Source organism: Varanus komodoensis, unplaced genomic scaffold, assembly GCF_004798865.1.
Source record: "Varanus komodoensis strain SLA01 unplaced genomic scaffold, ASM479886v1 scaffold49, whole genome shotgun sequence".
Classification (NCBI taxonomy): Eukaryota; Metazoa; Chordata; class Lepidosauria; order Squamata; family Varanidae; genus Varanus; species Varanus komodoensis.
The window spans coordinates 2,160,832-2,184,401 of NW_025336072.1; the positions used below are offsets into that span (position 1 = coordinate 2,160,832).

The 23,570-nt window shown below is 40.7% G+C and overlaps 1 protein-coding gene across 13 annotated transcripts in view; it reads right to left on the reverse strand.

Annotated features, from left to right (window-relative positions):
* Window positions 1–23,570, reverse strand: part of FAM53B (family with sequence similarity 53 member B) — a 160,640-nt gene that overhangs the window by 112,863 nt on the left and 24,207 nt on the right. For 10 of the 13 annotated variants that reach the window (XR_006416226.1, XR_006416227.1, XR_006416225.1 and 7 more), the window contains one exon: window positions 1,659–1,901. Coding sequence is in view for 9 of the 13 variants with exons in the window: in XM_044445673.1 (XP_044301608.1) it covers window positions 1,659–1,745 (87 nt within the window). In the remaining 4 variants the exon portion in view is untranslated. Of the gene's footprint in view, window positions 1–1,658; window positions 1,902–10,783; window positions 11,269–23,570 lie in introns of all 13 variants that reach the window. The other 3 variants (XM_044445677.1, XM_044445676.1, XM_044445681.1) reach the window with 2 other exon arrangements.

Consider the following 23,570-nt stretch of genomic DNA (forward strand, 5'->3'; position numbering starts at 1 on the left):
GTGTGTGATGCATGGAGATCATGACGAAGAACAGTGGTAATTACTTATCAAGGGACATAGCTTTATACTATTAGATGCCAAAGTTGAAATACCTGCTGGGAATTCATATTGAAATATGGCTATAAAGCCGAGTTGTTACTGGGTAGGTCATAACTGTCATCCAAATGCTGCCTTTTCATTTCTTTCTATCTCTGAACTCAATCACATTTGCTTCTAGTTCCCAAAGCCTACATAGCTACCTGGTTATGTTTTCAGAGAACAGCTACAATTGGTGTTGTTCTCCAAATGCCCCTGTGCATTTTTGAATCTTTCTTTCCAGGCTTATTATGCATGGCAGCAATAACGTCATTCTTTATTTACAGGTAGGTTCATTCCTAGGCTTACCAGCTGGCCTGAGATGCAAGTAAGAATTATTAATGGTGGTTTATGTTCCAAAAAGCAAAAGCTCACACCCCTCATTAAAACTGAGGAAAACAGCACTATTTCCCTATGCGATTCCCAGGGAGAAGATGTATTTGGGAGCTCTCTTCTATGTAAAAAGCCACAGGCACCCCACACAAAGCCTATTATCTTCTTCTCCTTATTAGCTGACACATAATACGTCTCTTGCACACACCTATTAAATTGCTAACAGACTTCTTCATTCCTTTGCCTTTCTGAAATGTCCTATCACTTTTCAGATGACATGGGAACATTTGAATTGATCAAGAACTGTCATATGTGCACATTTTTTTAAAAAATTGCAAACAAAATAATGTTAGCATTATGTTTTCCTGAATAGCTAGAGATTTTTAAAATCACCTACACAGATGGTAGCCTTAGATTTATTATTGTTCACTATGAAAGCATTTTCTATATTTAGTATGTTTATTCTTCATAACTGCTCATTTATATTTATTGCTTCCTTATATTAATTATGCTTATAACTTCCTTTTGAATACTGCTATGTGTATTTAATTAAGTTGGAGGAAGGAGAACTTGAGCAGTCTATATTTCTCTCCAAACATAAACAATTATTCAAAAGATAAAGTTCTGAAGTGAAAAATGAGGAAGTGAGAAGAACATTTTGAAACTATATTTGTGTCCATTTTGACTGTAATTACTATTTCACAAGGATGAGCCTGAAAGTAAAATTAGGAAGTAAAGAACTAAATTAGTGGTCACAACTGTTTTTCTCAGTCTAAGCAAAGATTTTAATTTCCCATTGTGAATATAAAGATAGTCTTCTCTTGATATGCATGTGCTTTTCTCATAGATTTTCTGCACTAATATTCTATTATGGGCAACAGTGAAGACAAGTATTAAATATGATTTTGTTATGCAAAAACATGCAAGGCTAAACCACTCATACAAAATCTCTGCCAAGTAAAGCCAAATCCCAATTCTATGCTCAGAATAAATTAGGACAGACATATCTTTCAGACACACACACCTCACATACTTTTTAAAACATGACATTGGGCATGTGCATACATAAACTCTGCTTGCTCACCCATCATTATGTTGGGCTATAAGCACAGCACAAATGAAATAATTAACAAAGTTTTCCTTGTTCAGTTGTTTTTAATCAACCAAATGAGAGCACAGCTCTGCAATCTGAACAATACAAATGCCTCGTAGCATAAGCTAAGCTGTCAGAGTGTGAAATGGACTCTTACCAGCTCAGCCCTGCATGATAGAGAATCAGCACCTTTGTTTTCCAGAGTTGTAGTTAAGATCATCACCATGGTAACAAAGTCATGCATTGGGGTCCATTCCAGTAGAGGTAAAGGTCACAATCAGCCATATTAGGCACAGTCTCTGATTCAGTGCATTTTCCCAGAAGAAACATTCAATGGAACCAATTCCCATCTGTTTTAGAAACTGTATGCCTTCATAAAAACTGCTCCAAAATCTTCACTCTGGAAGAAAACAAAGGATGGGGGGGGGAGAAAGATAAGCACAAATCATTTGCACATTGCTTTCACAAAACACTGTATGAAATATAGGCTTTGTGGTAAGTTTGTCCTTGCTTCTACAACAGATCTAGAAAATCTCCTTTTTCCTATGCACCCAAGAGCACAACATGGTGGCCATATGATTAAACTAAACCTGTTGGAAGGACAGACGTGCCCTTTCTTTCTTACAAGAACTGCATAGCTGCAAGATGGAGAACTGATTAATTGGGATGGTAAGCAGGTGAATGATCATTATAGAATACTGAAAACCAGCTAACTAGTAAGAAAAGGCAGAACACATTTGTCAGCAGCGCAGGCTTAAAGACTGGGACAATTCATAGCTATTTGTGAGGCTCTGCAACTGCAAACTGCTTCTAAGCCCCCTGTTGTATTACTGCAAAATCTCAAGCAAGGGAAAAAGGCATGCTGGCAGGAAATTTTTTCTCCCCTGTCGTAATTAGAATCTAAGACAAGAGTGCAGAACCTCTTTCAGTATGCACTCCATTTCAGAGGAATTTTCGGAGGCTACATTCCAGCAAAAAAAAAAAAAAAAAGGAGGGGGGACCAAATATACCAGCCTATTTTAACTTTAAGTTCCTTGCTCCAGAAACTAATCCTTAGGAAGAAGATTTCAGTCTTTAGCATGGTAGAAAATGCAACACAAAAGCCATTGATGATTGCAGGAAATATTTATTTCCATTAACCATACCATTCTATACTACTAGGCAGTACAGATACATAATAAATAAACTGAAAATGAAAGAGGATTTTTTTTTTATTAAAACATTTTTATGCCGCCCCATTCGCTGAAGCCTCGGGGTGGCTTACATCACTAAATGGGCAACCCTGCAGCGATAAATTTGGTTATTGGGCATAAGGTACTATCCCACTGCTCTAAGACACTGAGTGCCTTATCTACAACTCAAGAGTCAAGTGACAGGAAATTGTTGTCTGCCAAGTGCAGGAGCTGGAGACCCTGTGGGTCTATGAAACAGGGTGATACTGCCATCCCTATCTGCCATACCTGGGATGGATGTCTGTTCCACGTTACCCCTTCCAAAAGCTAAACCACCACATAGTAATGGAAAAGGAGCATACACAGAAAAAATGGTTAATTCCGCCCTAACACTGCTGGGAGATGCTTCACGGAAATAAGGTTCATTAGAAAGATGAATAATTGTTTTATACATCATAAACTTGTTTGCATATGTTGTTGTTGTTAGTCAAGAAGTCATGTCCGACCCATCGTGACCCCATGGACAACAGTCCTCCAGGCCTTCCCGTCCTCCACCATCCCCCGGAGTCACTTAAGCTCACACCAACTGCTTCAGTGACTCCATCTAGCCACCTCATCCTCTGCCGTCCCCTTCTTCCTTTGCCATCTATTGTTCCCAGCATTAGGCTCTTCTCCAGGGAGTCCTTCCTTCTCATTAGGTGACGAAAGTATTTGAGTTTCATCTTCAGTATCTGGCCTTCTAAAGAGCAGTCAGAGTTGATCTCCTCTAGGACTGACCGGTTTGATCGCCTTGTGGTCCAAGGGACTCGCAGGCGTCTTTTCCAGCACCACAATTCAAAGGCCTCAATTCTTCGGAGCTCAGCCTTCCTTATGGTCCAGTGTTTGCATATAGCCCAACCTTATTTATCCAAACCCCAGGGCAGCCTTCAAAACACTATTCAAGATAAAAGTTCAAATGAGATATTTACATCAGCTACATGAAGGAATGAAGAGAAAGTCAGAAAGCCAAAACAGATTTCCACCCTTGCCACCACCTTCTAGTAGCCCTTGCAACTTAATGCATACCATACAAAAACTGACAGGATGTGGTTAGGATCTAACTAGATAAATAATTTTCAAAACTAATTCTTATGTCCATATTTAAATATTTTGTTGTCTTTTAGTCAATGGAAAGGGGAGAGCATGTGGGGGTGGGGGCATGTGCCATAAGACACTAAAGCTTTATCCCCTAATGTGCAATTAAAATCAAGCAGTTCTATGCAAGATGAATGGTTTAGAATATGCTGATAAGTATTAGAACACTAAGAGCCAATACTGATTCCCTGGTTAGCCTGCAAGTCGTATTTCTTGTTTACTTGGACTTGAGCTTAGAAGTGGATGCCATTGAGAATGTTCATTTAAAGGCCAGCTGCCTAGGAAAGAAAAATTATCTAGTATTGTTTTCTCAGAACTAGGTTCATCCAGAGTGCAAAACCATGGAAGGAAGAAAATCAATACATTTTTTCCAAGATTTAATGTTGAAAAAAGGAAGTGCAATGGAGTCTCATATTTCTCTGTGTCATACTGGTTGTCCTCAAGTACAGTGTGCTGGTAGCTTCCAATTAATCTCTAACGAACTGAATGACCTGGGAATTACGAAAGCTACAAACAGAGAAGATGAGATAAAACAAGGCTAACAAATTCTAAAAATATGCTTAGCTGAAGGTAACACAGGGTAGGTAGTTTCTGATTTTAGCTAGCCAGTATCCGCCACAAAGCAAAGAAGGAAGACCCATTTGTTGTTATGGTAATATAAGCCAGTTTGTGGCATGATACCTATCTTTAAGACGAGAACCCTTTAGTATAAAGAAGGCATGGATAGTGAATTGTTTTCAGTCTGGGATCTGAATTCAGTTTTGGAGAAGCTCTTCAGAGCTGTATTGCAATGGTGGGCAGAGCCAAAAGCAAAAGGGCTTGTGGACAAAATTCAGAAAATACCAGCACAATGTAGCTTAAAGCTGGTTTAGTGCCAGTAACTAAACCACAGAAGGATCATTTTAACCATCCAGGATTCAGTGGGTAGGATCAGGGGAAAGGAGGGGGGCATCTTCAGAAATTTAAAGGGGTGATGCAAAGCATGGTCATTTACCTGCATTTTTCTCAGTTTCCTGTGCGATATTGTATGAAATTGTTCACACCACACATTTAAACTGTTTAATAACTATGGTTCCCACCCAAAGGTGCAACATGCTAATAGAACTGTGGTATTTCACAATCTGGATTATGAGATTGGATGTTAGACTGAATTGTGTTTTGGTTGAGGATAGAAGCTTCCTAGATATATTATTCTATGAGTAAACAGCTCTGGATAACTTAGAAACCCACATAGTACCATACAGAAGACACCTACTATGTTATTCCTAATCTAGCTTTTTTCCCCTGACCGAAAATCAGAGAAAAAAAATTAAAACCTAGCAAATTCTTGCTCCATCTAAAATTTGTCTATTTTAAGATACCATATACACTTTTAAAAATGCTATTATTTCATTATCTTTTAGTAGCAAAATACAAGTACTGGAATTTCCATATGTTTGAATTATTTCTGCATCATGAAAAAAATATACTGAAGAGGAAAGGTCTTTTAATAGACCTTTTAATAGACCTTTTCGTGTAAGAACCTGCAAGATAGTGCAGGAAGGTATCAATACAGAGGATGATCTTCATTCTACTTCTTGTAACTAATATAGTACTTGCACTGATAAAGTTTATTATTATCACTATTGCATTTATAGTCCAACTTTCTCCTTCTTGCAAGGAAACCACGGCAGCAAACATATCCTCCCCCACTCCATTTTTTTCTCATACCAAATAACCTGAAAGGTAGGTTGGGCTGAGAGTAAGTGACTGGCCCAGCTTCACTACTGAGTAGAGACAGGAACCCATATATTCTGTATCTCAGTCAAGAAGCTCTTAGGGTATGTATGTATGTATGTATGTATGTATGTATGTATGTATGTATGTATGTATTTGGGAAAGCAAAACAACTATAATAAGCAGAGAAAGCTGAAATAGACAAAATTGCCAAGGGAATTCGATACAGTTCCAACCTATGCAATCAGTCCTGAAATGTATCCATCTTCCTGTCTTTCAACACTCCATAAAAATGTAACACAAAAGAAATCCTTAATCTATACAACAACAAATCCTCCAAGTTGGTTTAGTCAATGTTTGGAAGGTGCCAAAAGCTCCTTTGAAACAGGCTTGAAGGTCCAGAAAGGGATGAGTAACTTTTGTGTTAGATGCATATTATATGAACCCTTATTTACAAAGAACATGTCATTAACAAACTGCCTAATTAATCCAGTATGTAAAAGGTAGGTTTACCATCAGTACTGCCACACTATGTCAAGCTATTTGTTTCTAATCCTTAAAGTTGCGGATAGCTATGTTCAAACTGACAGTGGAAACACCACCATGACTACCACAATTATCAGAATTCCCCAGTCATTGTCTACTTTCTAGGTCTAAGCAACTCTCTGCTCCTTGCCTTGCCCATAACTCTGCCTTGCATGTTCATGACTTTCTGTGAATAGTTTGCACTTACCCTCCTTGTCTCTTGATCCATTGTGTAACTTTGCCCAACTTTATCCTTGCTCAGTCTTTGTGCAGGATGCATATACCACTGATTGTTTCTCAAGTTCCTATTTCTCAGGCCACTGCCTCTTTGCCCCACTTATTCCAGCTATTCTCTCTGTTGATCAGCCTCTCTGGTTCTCCTCCACCTCATGTGCCAGAGCCGTAACCTATCCAAAGCACTGTGTCATTCTTTCAAGGCTCCTTCTTGCTCCCATTTCCTGTTTCCTTTGTTGTATTCTTCAAGCCCTATGAACCACCTAAATTTCCTTCAAGTTTCTAATTCTCAGTCTGTTTTTTAAATTATTCTGCATCCTTCCCTCACCTTCTTTATCACTGTGCTTTTCCCTTAGAAACCTTTTTTGGGACATCTTCTCAATCCAGGATATCAATTTGGCTCAAATTAAAACCTTAAACCTGTGAGGTCAGTTGGGAGGAAAGTGAATGATTGGTCCAAAGTCACCCAGTGAGCTTTATTGATAGTTTTCTGTTGAAACAGCTGAACTACAGTTGTTTATGTTCCAGTCTCAGCTATCCCTCCAGTTCAGCCAATCAGTGGCTTCACTGCCACAAATCCAATATAATAGAGACTCTAATGAAAATCCTTTTCTAGTATTTCATGAACCCAAAGCAGCAGTTTAAAATTAACCATCCTAATAGAATAAACCATGCCATAGAAAGGGTGCCAAAATTCTAAGGAAATTTTCCAGAAAAAGTCTGGAAAGCTTGCCAACCAACAGACCAGGGGCCAGACATGCAATACATCCTTGAAAGGCACTGGGCTGCCAAATTCTGCAATAACTTCAACTTCCAATCTTCAATGACAGTTCAATGTACATCATTTTTCAGAAGTCAATTTGTGGGGTTATCACGATATGAATTAACATTAGGATTCCAAAAGCAGGGCCACCCAGCATATTAAGATAATAATATAAAGGAAGTCATGCTAGAAAAGAACAAATGCCTATCCTAGTCCAGCATTCTGTTCCTAGCCTATCCTAGCCCAGCATGCCTATCCCATGGCCACGGGAAAGATATGAAAGCTATAGAAATTTCCCTGCATTGTCTCACAGGAGATAAAAGTTCATTGATCATTTTGGTTCCTGTTTTTTGCATTTTTTCCAGATCTACAATATTCTTTGTGAATGGTGGTAACCAGAGCTATACAATATTTTAGGCCTCTGAAGAGGTAGCAGTATTATATAACTCTGACCGAATTCACTTATAGTTTCTGGGGGCAAGGGTGGATCTAGGAATAAATCCTGGCTGCTTACTTGCCTATCTGTTAATTTCAGATCTCATGGGACAGAGATAATACAAATCAAAAAGCTTAACTCGCAACTTTTTCTTCATACATAACACTTTCACTGAAGATGGCTTCAGTGAACAAGGAGTCCCTTTGAGCATTACAGGAAGCAAATAATTAGCTGCATTTCCTTTTCATGTGCTTTTCTTGTATTGTAGAAAATAGAGAATCTGTAATTAATCCCAAATTACAATCGAAATGAGATAAAATGATGAATATCCAATTAAGGGGAGTCTGAAAAACAAACTAATCCCACTGAACTGCACTATGTGAACAAGGGTAACTGAGGAGATAGCTTTTGCTTGTTTTATATGCCCAAGAAAGATACGCAAGGCAGTGCCTATTGGCAGTGCAATTGAAGTGCAATTACTACCAATTGCACAATGAAGCGCAATTGGTAGTAATATTATTCATTTATATACAGGATGTATTTGCTACCCAACAAAGTTCTCTGATCAGCTACAACATTAAAATATTTGCAAAAAAAAAAAAATCCAAAACCCCATATCATCTTCACATCTTTACTAGGTCAAATCAAAGGTCACAAAACAGCATTCAAGCTTTCAGATTCTTCAGAACGTTTTCAAGTTCTCCAAATGATCACTATATTAAGTAAGGTAGGCAGAGATGCTATGGAATACATTTGGTTACAGTCTTAAGATGGAAAGAAAGAAGAGACTGCATACACTGAAATTAGGCTCTCTTGTATATCACTATGGTTTCAGGTTGTGCCTGGGATATTCCCAAGGATTCCTAGAAAGAAGAAAGTAATGATTCCCCATTTCTGAAAAAAATAAAATCTAGTGGTACTCAGAACCATCTTCATCCTTAAGAATTTTCCTTTATAGGAAAAAGTAAACAGAGGTTGTCCGGGGGTTTCCAACACAGAACTCACTGGCTGTTGACATGATGCCAGAAGCAGCAAATTTTTAAAAGTATTTATTTTCTATGTTTTCAATATACATACAAAGATTTGTTAAAAAATGCACAGAACTTTCTAGCAACAATACATAGGCTTCACCAGAAGCAGATCAAATATCTGAATAAGCACCCATCTGAAGTTGGCATCTATATGCCACACAAGTGAAATAAGGGTCTTCAGTGCATTGGGTTACAGAAGGTAACCTTCCTGTTTTGTAACATCAGTCATTGAGTGGCCAACAAACATAGGGAATCCACTTCTCATTCTACAATGCTAGTAAATCATTTAAAACAGCATGCACACCTGTGAACACTACTATTCCAGTACAAATTTATTTGAATAATAACCTCCTCCCAAAAAGAAGAAGTATTTAACTATACCACAAATTGGCTCAAATAGATAATCCCTTATTAAAGAGACATGTGGTGTCCAATAGACATGAAACAAATGTTTTTGCTGAGTCAGATGAAGCCTAAGAGCCATAGATGAAGCAGGAAGATAGGCTGATGCCAAAGTGGTGTTCTATTCATATGGCATTTTGTGGTGGTGTCCACAGCAGATTCCCAAAAATGTCCAAAAATGTCCAAAAAAGTCCAAAAAACTTGGGAACTCCTGAACTACTTAAAAAGCTTTATATTAATAACAATGGACATAATTTTAAATGGTATAATAGATAAAACAAGTCAGTGGAAACAAAATTAGATTTATTATTTATCATCTAGTACTTGAAGGATTTATACCAGGGGTCCTCAAACTTTTTCACCAGGGGGTCAGATGAAGGATGCTGGTGCCGACGGTGTGGCAGGCTGCCACAGGGGCAGGGGCAGCATGTGTGCTGAGGCAGGGGTAGGCAAGGCGCGGGCGGGCGCACTAGGCAGCGGCTTGCTCACTTGGAGAACGTTTTTTCTGAGCGAGCAAACCGCTGCCTTCCCGCGCGTGGGGTGAGGTGGGCGGCAGGTCCAAATGGCCATTGCGGACAGGATAAATGGGCATGGCGGGCTGTAGTTTGAGGACCTATGGTTTATACCATCATAGCATACAGCCCAACTTCAGATAATACAAGATCATCTTCCTCCTGTGTAAGGCTAAATTTGGTATTCTGCAGGTCACATAAAAATTGAAGGTAACCATAATGACCAAAAGAAAACTTTTCCCCAAATTCCCAAAACTAATATTATCACAAATACCCTAGAGACCCAGTTTGCAAAACATGAGGGTGGTTAATAAGCCACAGTAGTTTGTTAATTACCCACCCATATACTGATTGCATGTTGCCTGATTTACCTAATTAACCTCACTGGGTGCAGTTTGTAATGGCATCTGAACCTGGTGAGGATGCATCTGGGGGGGTTAACCAACCAGTTAACCAGCCCATCCCACCACAGTGAGCTCCGAGTGTTCTGTTAACCATGCTACTCAACCTCTCTTGCTGGGTTCCAACATCTTGACAAGCTGCCCCTTGCAAGGGTCATAAAATAATTCAAATGAGCTGCAAGTGGTGCATGTGAGGATGGTGCATGTGGATGGTGCATGTGAGGATGGAAGCTACTGTGCCTTGTCAACAATCCTTGTGTTGTGTGAGCCCAGTCACTGATATTAAATTATATGGATACGGGATGGGGGGGAGTTGGATTTTTATTTTGGCAAACACAGCTATCTTTGCTTTACCTGCAACAACAATAAAACTATAACCCATAAAACAAATAATAAGAATAGTACAAATAGAAGTCTTCTGACCATGACAGTCCATTCTGTTGCCCTTAAGCATAAGATTTATCATGGAACTGCCATGAGTCCTACACTCATATTTTATGAAGGTACAGCTCATATTGTCATCCATTAGTAACCTTGTGTTTTCCTACTGCATCTTCCATTTTTTTCTTTCCACACAATAATTTATTAAAGATTAAAAGAAAATAGCTGCACAGTTATCTTCTGATAGTGTAGCAGTTAAAAGTATCTGTCTGGAAGAACAAGATTCAATTGTTCTAGTATAAATACCAGCACTCGCTCTTTTCCTTAATGGCTAAATCAGTCTGACAAAATTCCTACACGGAAATCACTTCCCTATAGGAAATTATATGCAAGGCACATATTAATCTTCACAGGTATGGATCTATACACACATTGCACACTTTTGCTCCCCATAATCACATCCTTTCAAACACATTTTGGAGATGGGAGAAAGGGGGTACTTCTTATCATAAGAAACAGGATACAAACGAAATGAGAAACAGATTAATGAAAAAAGAGTAAGCATGACGACTTACGTTGCAGTTGGTGAGGGGTGTAACTTTGATTCTTCTTGATCATTCAGGTACTTTTGATACCATTAATCATGATATCTTTCCAGGTTGAGAGTGGGAGGTACTGCGTTGTGGTGGGTTTGCTTCTACCTGGACTATGTTACATTAGTCACGAATTTGCATCCGACCCATCACGACCCCATGGACAACATTCCTTCAGGCCTTCCTGTCCTCCACCATCCCCCGGAGTCCACCCAAGCTCACACCAACTGCTTCAGTGACTCCATCTAGCCACCTCATCCTCTGCCGTCCCCTTCTTCTTTTGCCATCAACTGTTCCCAGCATTAGGGTCTTCTCCAGTGAGTCCTTCCTTCTCATCCACCTGGATGGTTGACTTCAAAAATTGATGCTTGGGGAATACTGCTTGGCCTTGTGAATTCTCCCATATGAAATTGCTCAGGGGTCAGCTTTCGCCTCCATGCTGTTCAACATCTGATGAGTGCTGTCATCTAGAGGTTTGGAGTGCACTGTCATCAGTATGCTGCTTATACATAGCTCTTATTTCCTTTTCTTCCACATTAGGTGAGGCTATGGACATGCTAGATCAGCGCCTGGCTGCAGCAATGGAATGGATAGGACTAATAAAGCTCAGCACTGACTAGACTGGGATGCTGCTAGTGGGTGGGTTCTTCTGACTGGATAGAGGGTATTCACTGCAACACTCTTAAGGATTATCAGTGTACCAACTGTTGAAACCAAGTTTCCCTGTCCAGATAGGGGCACAGCTAGCTCACGAAGCAAAATTAGTGGAAGGCACTCCATACCACTGAGACCACCTAAGCCTGAAATGACAAGGAGGACCCCCAAGCTCTGAAGCTGCTCTTCAGAGCAGCTGAAGCTACTGAAGGGAATAGAATCCTCCAGGTGCCCCTGCTGAATGAGGCACAGAAGTCAACAAGATACAGGGTCTTCTTGGTGGTGGTCTCACAATTGTGGAATGATCTCCCTAATAAAAGCTTGAACAAAGCAGCAATACAAAATTATTCAATTTATTTTTGAATTTTGTTTTCTCTTAGCTATAGTTGCATAGAATTGGTACAACTGAATAGCAAACCAGAGATGCCTGTGAACATTCTCAAAAGTCTGTTCAACATGAACTCAGGAAGTTAGATGGATTGTGACTTGGCCAGCTTTGTACACAATTGACATTCTACCCCCCACCCCTGCCACACACACACCAATTTTCTTTTGAAAATGAAGTACAGCTTCAACAGGCATGAATAATTTAACATTTGCACACATCTTCAAATATTCACTATTTGGTGGTATCAGCTCTAAATACTTGGTGGCCAGTTTCTCTTGCAGTAAGCCAAAGGTGAAATAAAGTGAAGTCTTTGAGGCCTCTTTCCTCATTTCTGCCAGCTACAGCTATGAAGCTAGTGGTCCCAAGGAGTCCAGAACCTTGATGCCAGACCAACAAGGCTGAGCTCTGACTGGTGAACTCACAACAGGAAGAATATGCATACACTAGAGTTACTAGGCCAATGGCCTTCCAGTGCCCTCTACCACAGCATTTTATCAGGAAGCTAAAGTTCCCTTTATCTTTGAGAGCATCCACAACTGACAGAGTTACGCCTTGCAAGCCTTACCTTATAGCAAAAAGATTAACTAGCAATACAGAAATAGATGTACTGTAACATTTTCACACTAGATGGAGGAGGAGATGTAAGCTGCCTTGAGCCCGTTGTAGGAAAAAGGCAGGATATAAATTGATAAATAAATAAACAGACAAATACATTACAAACTACCCAACAGGGCACTAGCAGAATAGCAACTAACTTGTATGCTAATTGCAAGTAATCTGAAAAGAGGAAAGGCACATCAGATGATTTGGAGAAAGTAGAACTGAAGTACTTATGCAGTGGGGAGACAAGAAGGAATGCAATACCTTCTCTGGTCAGAAAACAAAAAGAGGAAGTTCTACTCTTCTTTCAGACATAAAAATACTAACTCCAATACCACACCACCTTCATTTCTTCCAGAATAACATAAAAGCCAGGATAAAAGAAAGCTGAAGAAGGCAGTAAATGAGAAGCAGATGCGGGTCATGGGGGGTTGTTTTGTTAAAACTAGCTAATGCCACCACTTGTGTCAGCCATTTTCTAACATGTAAGTTGTTTTTAACCGGCACGTGGTCTGCCCAAGGTTTGGCTTGCACCGGGACTTGGAGAAGCAATTACATTCTGAAACTGTGGAGAAATGTTTTCTTACTCAGGTAAAAACAATAAATACTCTGACGAGATTTCTCTGCATCATTAATAATTAATGAGATGCCTTGAGCAGGAAGACTTTCCCAGAAAGAAACTTTCCTGTGGGTTTTTATTTTTAATTTTTAAATCACAACTTGTTGAGTGCTCTGTGGGATGCACAAAGCTGTTCACTATACATGGCTTCACTTCTCTGGCTTTTCTGCATCTTCAAATATGGGAGAAACAAGCAAATCTTGCTTTCTTACCCTGTTTCCCTGAAAATAAGACCTAACTGGAAAATAAGCCCTAGCATGATTTTTTCAGGCTGCTTGTAATGTAAGCCCTACCCCAAAAATAAGCCCCAGTTAAGATCGTCAGCCAGACAGATGCATTTTGTACATCCATTGCAACACAATTCAGGGTTTGGAGAGTTATGACGATGTTCCAAAAGAAGATGACATGACTGTATTTGAATAAATGTAGATTTTTGTACATGAATAAATCATAGCATCATACAATAGAAGAGTTGGAAGGGGGATTGATGGCCATCGAGTCCCTTTAAATTTAGCCAGATGCTTTCAATGGGGCTACTAAGTCCCTCTTCTTGAATTTCTGTGCAGATATATGTGTCTCTCACATATAGTGCAGCTCCACCTTCCTTTTTGCCCTTTCTACTTTTCTTGAACAGGCTGTATCCATCAATTGTAGAGTTCCAGTCATGTGAGTCATCCCACCAATTTTCTGTTATTCTTTTAAGATCATAATTGCCCTCATGTACTATGAGCTCAAGTTCATGTTGCTTGTTTCCCATACTCTGGGCATTGGTGTAGAGACATCAAAGTTCATTCTTGCTGTGCCCAGGCTTTCTTCCTATGTTTTTTGGGGGACTGGTGCTGGGCCCTCCTTGAGGTTTTTTCTCTGTTGAAATATTTAAGTCTTTGCCAGGTGATGGTATGCCATGCTGCACATCTCCCTCCGCTATAGGTTTTAGTTTAAAGCTCTTCTGATGAAGTTTTTCATGTGGTGGCCAAATGTCTGCGTCCTGTGCTTTGTGAGGTGCAGCCCATCATTTGCCAGTAGTCCATCTTCCAGGAAGCTTAGCGTGTGGTCCCAAAATCCAAACTCTCTTTACGGCAGCACCATCATAGCCAGTCATTCACTTGAAGGATTTTTTCTTTCTCTAACAGTTCCGCATACTGATAGGATTGAGGAGAAGACTATCTTGGCCACAGTGTTTTTTATTTTCATCCCTAGAGCTTCGAAGTCTGATGTTATATCAGCAAAATTTCTCATGGCAATGTTGTTAGTTCCCATGTGGAAGAGAAGGAAGGGGTATCTGTCAGAGGGTCATACGAGTTGTGTGAACCTGCTGTTATATCTTTAACCTTGACGCCAGGGAGACAGGATACTTGGTGAGTCTGTGGGTCATCATGACATACAAATTTTTCCATTCCGCACAAGAGGGAACCTCTCACAACTACCACTCTTCTCCTATTGTAGCAAATTTTGCTATCCTTTTCCTTGTTTGATTGGCCTTTTGTCTCTGAAAAAGTTATCTAGTGTGCCGTGTAGTTCTTTTACAGTGGGTTTTTTACACGTCTCTTCCTCAAGCAACTTGGAGCAGTTCAAGAGTTCCACTGCTTCCACGGGTACAGAGTGTTTTTCAGGTCTTCTGCATCTAACTGTCCCCCTATTCCAGTGAGTTTCCTCATTTTCCCTTCCCTCGGGGCTCTCTTCTGCTGCCTTGGCTTGCTGTTGCTCTTCTTCCTTCTGGACTACACTTACCTGTTGCAGCTCCTCCACTCTGTCTAGAAACTGTTTTCTTTTATAGTCCGGAGGGTGGACACTCCAGTGCTCTCACTTTTTCATGTAATAGGGCACTAGTGTGCAGCAGTTGCAGTTGTTGCAGGGTACCACTGTGGAGTCTTCTTAGTGCATTGCTCGTGCCACCACATGCAGCGGGGGAACTGAGGTGAAATAAGAAAGAGAAGCAAAACGGGGGGAAAATGTTAGGGAACTCCCCCTCCACCAAACTCCTGTTGGCTCTCTCTGGTCGCTCACTCCCTGGGAGCTTGGCTGCTTGTATCCCAGAGGCCCTAGACCAGCTGGAGCAGCTTGCTCTGATGTGCTCTGCTTGGAGTCAGGAGCCAGAATGAATCACCCCACCCACTCAACTGCTGCTAGCTGATCAGGCCATGCCCCTTCAGTTAATCAGCAGTTAATCAGGATTCAGCTGATGCGGAGTTTCCTTCCAACTGTCTCTTAGAAAACTTTAAGCTGGGCTAGTCCAGGCTTTTCCTCTGTCTCCTCTTCCACTACAACTCCAAATGAATAAATGTAGATTGTTGTAGATGAAAAGATAGGACATCACCTGAAAATAAGCCCTAGTGCATCTTTTGGAGCAAAAATTAATATAAGACCTGGTCTTATTTTTGGGAAAATATGGTATTTCCTCATCTGTCAGCCATTTCTCACAGTACTCATTAAAACTCATCAGTTCTAAACTCAAAACATCTGTTCCAAAATGTGACAACTAAACACTCCTTGTGCACAATCCATCCAAAATTAAGTACTTCAGCATATATGACTATATGAAGCTGAATGTTACTTATTTAGTATTGGGCTCTTCAGTATACAATGGGCAACTGAGAGCAGCTGAGATGCCATTTTCACCAGTGAGATTGCACCTCTCATAGTCTGCACCCCTGCTAGAAAAAATAAAAAGTACATGGTGTCTGTAGCACCAATATGGTTGAAATTACTTTTTACAAGCTGATTCTGACTCTCTGTAGAAACTTTAGAGTGCTAAAAAGGCCCAACATTTAGCTGTAAACTTTTTAAAAAGAATTTTGAGGGTGGCAGGTGAGAACAAGCAGCCAGTATGTTGCCCCTCCTTGTTCTAGTGGCTTAGGGGACCTATATAAACTAGCATTTTGAGTCAAGTCCAATATCAGTTGCTTAGACTCATGGCACCTCCCCAGGATCCCAGGCAGATATCTTTCACAACTCTGCTTGAGATTAAAAAAAGAATTAAACTCATTGCCACCTTGAAAAGTTATTTAAGATACTCATCTGCATGCAAGGCACTGAGCTATTGCTGCTTCAAAGGGACTTTTGGATAGTATTTTGCCCCAATGGCAAAAATGTATAATTAAAGGGCACTTGGAGTCTCTAATCACATCACATCCATAATCACATCCATTGTTTAAAAAGTAATTTAACCTACCTATGGAAGTTCATGAAACTGTGCACTAAAACTGGCATGCAAGTAGGTAGCATGGTACCCAGAAAAATCCCCTCTGAATTACTGAGTAACAGTCATGCTGTAAAGTGAAGAGTTTATCTAGAATCAGGGCATGATTGCTCCACAGATAATAATCTTTTCCCTAAGGTAATGATTAATGCTTTTGCAAGAAACTCAGGGGACCTTATAACAATGATTTTGCAAGTACAGACAAAATACTACTACTTGAAAGGACATCCTGTTGTGCAGAACATGCCCTCCAAGATAAATTTACATCACCATTTGGGAAGACTATAATAAAAGAAATAATATTATTTGTTTCTCAAAGCTTAAGCTAGAGTTTTATTGAATATACCATTACCTTGTCAAAAATAGGAAACTGCAAACCTAGTTGTTCTGTTCTTAACTAGATGATGAAAGAGGATTTGAACTCTCTCCCTTCACAAAACAGTGATTTGAGATATCCTTCCAGAAGTCATTTTTTTTCTAAGAACATTTGCCTTCTTCAAGCAAGACTTCTGAGAATTGAGAGGGCCAGTGTCAAAAACTCTGCCAAGTTCTGCCCTAATGCAAAAGAGCAATAATATTAGAATCTTATCATTTTATTCAAGATTTTAAAGCAGGTTGCTCTGCTTTGAAGCAGCTTTTAATGCTTTGGCCACATGGATGTATGCATGCAAATATGGATATACAAAAGAGTGGTTTCTTTGTTAATGAGATGTTAAACTTTACTTTAAAGTCCCAAAGAGTGTTTTCAAAACCTATCCAGTAACCTCAACACTGAAGTTTCTCACATAAGCAGACAAGTATTTAACAGTGGCATGCATCATTTATACTTTTACAGGTTTGCTGTTACAAACACCAGTTATGTTGTGTAGTCTTGTTCACATACAGAACACATGTGGCAAACAAGAGACAGTTGGAAAATTCATTTGTGAAAGACAAAGGTATAAGGGAATCCAAAGAGGTGCAGGATGAAGAATGTACAAATCATTTTTCCCCATTTGGTCTATGTCATTTTTGCAGGTGTTCACCTAAAAGTTGTTTCAAAACCCATTTCTGTATTAATCTGAGATTGCATTTACAAATGGCTTTTTATGCATATTCCTTCTCAGAATACACACTTCTGAATTAATGTTCTCTCAAAATAGGAATATGGTTTTTCATTTACAACATATGAAAATGTCATCACATTCAGATGGACATCCCAAAGTCTGAGGACCCCATGTATCCCCACCCTTTAGGCTTATGTGGGTACCTCAAACATTTCCAGAATCTCAAGGAAAGCTACTATGCCCATCTGTAACAGAGGACCTGATGGGGAAATTGAGGTCAGAGTTCTAAACCCACCTGTAGCAGGTACCTCACCTGCAGAATCAGAGGAGGGATTCAACGTAGGAGTACCAACAGTAGAAGCTTAAGCAAATGCAAGCAGCCAACCAATGATAAGAGTACATATTTCAAGGCCCAGCAATCCTAGATCCTTGGGACTAAGGAACTTTGAAAGGTGAGTTAATTGGTTTCAGCTGGGTGTGGACAGATTTTGGGAAATAAGGTTACATAATCTTGAACCTTGATTATATCTATTAGATGTGGAACAATACACCTCCTTAGTTCTGTACAACTCAGCATTTTTTTTCTTTTCCTGCTTCCTACCTGACTGGCTCCCCATGGTAAAGCTATCTGGACTCCAGTTGGTACACTGTTCCTGTTATTCTGCCTCCTGTGCATTGCTCCATGGTGTTTCACCTTGGTTTTGCCCCACTGTTCTGCTATCGGGCCACATGTATTTTCAGGCAGCTTTACTATCCTTCACTGCAACATCTCTTCATGCCCTTGAATTGACTGCCAGTCTCTTTCCTGTTGCCGAGCTACCCCATCACTTCCTGTTCAATGACCAAAACAGGACCAGATCATAATATGCTCACCTGATGCTCTGTCAATCAACAACTGTTTTGATCTGAAACCAGAGGTATTTGTTCCTGGTATCATCAGTAAAACAAACTTAAGAAATAATAGCTGTCTCTTTAGATTTTTATTTAGAATAAGTGAATGTTGTTAATGTTTTATCTATTGCATTTTATTCAGCTTCAGGGAGGTACAGAAATAAATACCAGTATACAGCAGCAAGCATATTTGTAACTGACACATACATTTATATTTAAGATCAGGGTAACTAAACAAGCACCATACAGACATTTAAAGACTTATCTTCCAAAGGCTTGATTAACTTGAAAAGTTTTTAACCCTCTTTCAAAAAGGAGACAATTGCAGTAGACCAGAAAAAGGCATGCTCTGTACCAACTGCAAAGAAAAACCTACTAGTCAACCTAGAATAACAAAAATGGTACCTGGGCTTCACTGGCTAATCTTTTTCATGGGCAAGGGATAGAGAATTTTAAAAGAGAAAGTACTTATCTCCGAAATACACAAGACCCACAAGATCTGAAACAAGTGAAAAGCTAATCGAATATGAATAGGATTCACCCTTGTCAACAACCGGGCGGCTACATTCTAAATCAGATGAAGTTTATAGATCATCTTCAAATGCAGTAAGAGGTATCTGCCATAGCCAGGACGCATGAAAAAGGCTGAACACACAAATAAACACTAACGATAGTTGCTAATAAGTGATACAGAGCCACCCTTTATCCACCCTTTATCCTGCCCACCAGCACCGGGAAGGTATGGCGGCAGGTGATTGTTGTTGGGGACTCCCTGCTGAGGGGCACTGAGGCAGCGATGTGCCGCCCCAACCTGGAGAAAAGGGAGGTTTGCTGACTGCCGGGCGCACGCATCCGGCATGTGAAGGACAGAGTGGAGCATCTTGTTCGCTCCGGGGGTCACCAGCCGCTCCTGGTGATCCATGTGGGCACAAACGATGTGGCCAGGCAGGGTGTGGTTGGGACCACCAGGGACTTTGAGGCCTTGGGGAAGAAACTCAGGGAGCTGAAGGCCCAAGTGGCCTTCTTGTCAATCTTACCTGTCCGAGGATTTGGGCCAGGAAGGGACTGGAGGGCCTCCGAGGTGAATGACTGGCTTAGGGTGTGGTGCCAGAAGGAACGCTTCGGGTTCCTCGACCACGGCACTCGTTTTCTTGCCAATGGACTTCTGGAAAGGGACGGGTTACACCTCACGAGGATGGGGAAAAGGTCCTTTGGAGATGCTCTAGTGCGCTTCGTCCGGAAGACTTTAAACTGAGCGGGGGGGGGTTCAGGCCCCCCCAGTAACGTGTCTGCACTGGACAAGTGTGGGGGGAGGATCAGGGCTCTGGGAGCAGGGTTTTAGAGATACTGCAGGGACTGACAGGACTCCTACAGAGAGGGGTCAGGTATCAGGGAGGATGGGAGGAAGGAGGAGGCTGGGAACTCAAAGGAAAGGAAGCGGTGGGAAGGAGTTGAGGTGCATGTACACCAATGCTAGGAGCATGGGTAATAAACAGGAAGAGCTTGAAGCTCTCCTGGGAATAGGAGGGTATGATCTGGTGGGAATCACAGAAACTTGGTGGGATGAAAGGCAAGTCTGGAATGTGAACATGGAAGGGACAGGAAGGGAAAGAGAGGTGGGGGCGTGGCTTTATACGTCAGGGATAGGATGCAGTGAGATAGAATGCAGCGCAGATGGGGATTCAGTAGAGGCAGTCTGGGTGAAACTTATGGGTTTTGACAGGGAAAGAGACCTGACAGCGGGGGTATGTTATCGCCCTCCAGGTCAACTTGAGACCCTGGATGATGTCCTGACAGACCAGATTCTAAGGATATCTCAGGGGAGAGACACAGTAATTATGGGAGATTTCAATCTCCCGGATATTACTTGGGAGACTCACTCGGCGGTGACAACCAGGTAACGTTGCTTCCTAGAAGCTATAGAGGGAGGGTTTTTCACACAGTGGGTCCGAGAGGCGACGAGGGGGGGGGAACATCCTTGACTTGGTCTTGACCGATAGGGAGAAGCTGATAGATGAAGTACAGATTAGGGGAGCTCTGGATGCGAGTGATCACTTAATCCTTTGGTTTGAGATCAGGGGACTGGGGACGTGCAGCAGGGCAAGCACTGGAAGCTGGGGCTTCAAGAGGGCCAACTTTGGCCAACTGACTGGAGGTTTTGGAGGCGCAAGCCTTGACGATACCTCTAGTCAATAAGGTGGGGAGGCAGAGGAGAGTGCCACCATGGAAGCGAAAGGAGGTGGTTGAAGGGATTGGACGAAAGAGGAACCTCCATAGGAAATGGGTACTGGGGGAAATAGACAAAAGGGTATACCGGGAGGAGGAGGCCCGTTGCAGAAGGATTCTTCGCAAGGCTAAGGCTGATTATGAGCTGAGACTTGCCAAGAATATCAAGAGCAACAAAAAGGGCTTCTTTCAGCATGTAAATAGGAAGAGGAAGGGGAGACAAGTGGTGGGACCACTAAATAAGGAGGAAGGAGATCCAGTGACTGATATGAGGGAACAGGCACAGATGCTAAATGACTATTTTGCCTCTGTGTTCTCCCCAAAGCAGGATGGGGGATATCCGCATAGGAGATTAGATGAGTCTGGGGACTTAGGGGCACAGATTAGAGTCACCCCCCTTGAAGTCGAGGGGCTCCTCAGGGCATTGGACATTACAGAGGCGCCAGGCCCTGACGGGTTACACCCGAGAGTACTTAGAGAGTTGGCAGGGGTTCTCTCCCACCCGCTGGCCTCCATTTTTGAGACCTCGTGAAGAACGGATGAAGTTCCAGAGGACTGGAGGGTGGCATCAGTGGTCCCAATTTTCAAAAAGGGTAGTAGAAAGGACATGGGGAATTATAGACTGGTTAGCCTTACGTCCATTGCAGGAAAAACAATGGAAAGGCTCATAATAGCGAGAGATCTAGTGATGCTAGATAGGGAAGGGAGGCTGACAGCCACACAACATGGCTTCCGCAAAAACAGGTTCTGCCAGACACACCTTGTGGAATTCTATGACAAGGTTTTGAGACGGCCAGATGGAGGGGATGCAGTGGATGTGGTATACCTGGATTTCAGCAAGGCCTTTGACAAAGTGCCCCATGATATCCTGGTGGAGAAACTGAGGAGTTTTGGGATACAACAAAGCATTGTCCGGTGGGTTAGGGCATGGTTGACTGACCGAAAGCAGAAGGTAACCATTAGCGGGAAATCATCAGGATGACGGCCAGTAACAAGCGGGGTCCCCCAGGGCTCTGTCCTGGGGCCGATCCTGTTTAACCTTTTCATTAATGACATGGAAGAAGGGGTGAACAGTCTGCTAGTACTGTTCACCCCTTATAGTACAACATATCTTAAAACTTCCCTTTATACAAATTCTAATATATGCAATTTAATTTTCTTACCATCTCAACCTTCTCAAAATATCCCTATCTGAACAGTTTCAAAAACTCATCAGAGTTTCTACCCATGCATAGCAATGATACTAGTATAGATGGCCATCACAAACACTGGAAGGAATAACCATAAACTGTGCTCAATACATGGAAATTGGAAACTTTTAGCATATAATTGTTTTTCCATATTCATGAAAATCCCATACTGAGTCCTTACAATGCTGTAATAAAAAAGAACAAGGGTTATCTTAGATCTGTTCCCTGGAACAATATCACACACAATTTCCATATACGACAACAGTCCATTTTATGTCCTACAATACAGATTTTTAAAATTATTTTAATGCTGTTAGAGTAAGAGATAGGCACATATAACTTTTCAGAACAATGGATGTGATCTCACAGTACTTCAGCTGCATGTTTTACCAGAAATAAAATGAAACATCTAAACGAACCTGAAGTCAAGTAGCCATCACAGTTGGTGAATTAAGGATGCAGTTTATCCATCACAAAGTGCTATGTTCAGATATATCCACAAAGTAGTAATCTCATGAAAGTTTAGGCAGAAAAAAGCCTGGCGGGGGCATGCTAGGAACTGTCAGTCTCTGTCTAAATAGGGTTGTACCCTAAGAAGCAAAGCCAGTTCCAATCTTGAAATACATTAGCCTCATTAATTAGATGCTAAATACAGAATGGTTTTAGCTAAAGCAAACCTTAATCTTTTTGTGTTTGTAAAGGATCATCTTCACAGCATCTTTTAAGTGTCCAAATGCTTTCAAGTATCTTGTTCAATCTCAATCAGCATCTTTAGGAGTGGTTACAGCACCATAGATCAATTACTCAATTAGGAAATACACCAAAGACATCAAGAATCATCTTTATACAGCATTTATTGATCTTTCATCCATTTTTGACTATATTAACAGAAACACATAATGGCAAAAGTTACAAAGCTCTAAGATTGATTGTAGACTCCTGATTAAGGAGCTATATACCAACACAGAAATGAAAATTACAGTTGGGCTGACTGAATGGTTCCCTAATTGAAGCATTTAAAACAACTTGAGGAGTAAAACAAGGATGTCTCAACTCTTTTTAATATTTATGTTAATGATCTGGTGCCATACATAGCACAAGTAAATACTCCTCCAGTAATTATGAACAGAAACATCTTTATGTTAATGTATGCAGATTATTTAGTATTGATTTCTCTCTTCCATTTGGGTTTGAAGAATCTTTTAGAGGCATTCAATTCTTACTGTAAACATGAAGACTTGTCAATAAATTATTCTAAGAGTAAGAACATGGTTTTTGGTATACGTATAGATTGCATCTATACCAACACTTTACTGAACAAACTTGATTGTTTAGATATTTGGGCATCCTTTTTATGGAAAAAGAGCACAGGACGAAAGTACAATTGAAGGCACAGAAAATTATTCCAGCATTAATGAAGTTTTATTATAACAAAGGTGGGCAGCTAATTGCACCTACCCTGAAAGAGTATAGTAAAGTGATTGTACAAATGGTTTATGGGGCTGAACTTTGGGGGACTGATAGCGCTAGCATAAATGTTTTGGAAATAGTACAGAACAATTTCTTTTGAAAACTTTATAGTCTTCCTCCCACAACCCTCGCAGCCTTCTTGCACACAGAATCAGGATAACAAGAATAGACCATGCTCAATTGTGGTACCTTAAACAAATTGCTCTTCTGCCTAGTGAACATTTTGCAGCTTTGTGCCTTTTGAAAATGAATGAAAACCATACCTGGAAGTTCAGACCTCATAAACTGACATGTAGCTATCATATTTATGATCTGAATACCATCTTTACTCTGGATAATTAAGGAACTGGTCATTTTGAATAGACTCTAGAAAAGTTCTGCAATTAATCAAAAACTCTAAATTCCATCAGTGGTTTCCTCTTTTGAAAACAAAACATTATAGAGCTAGGTATCTTTCCAGATTGACACCATCCTCTTTAAGCAATG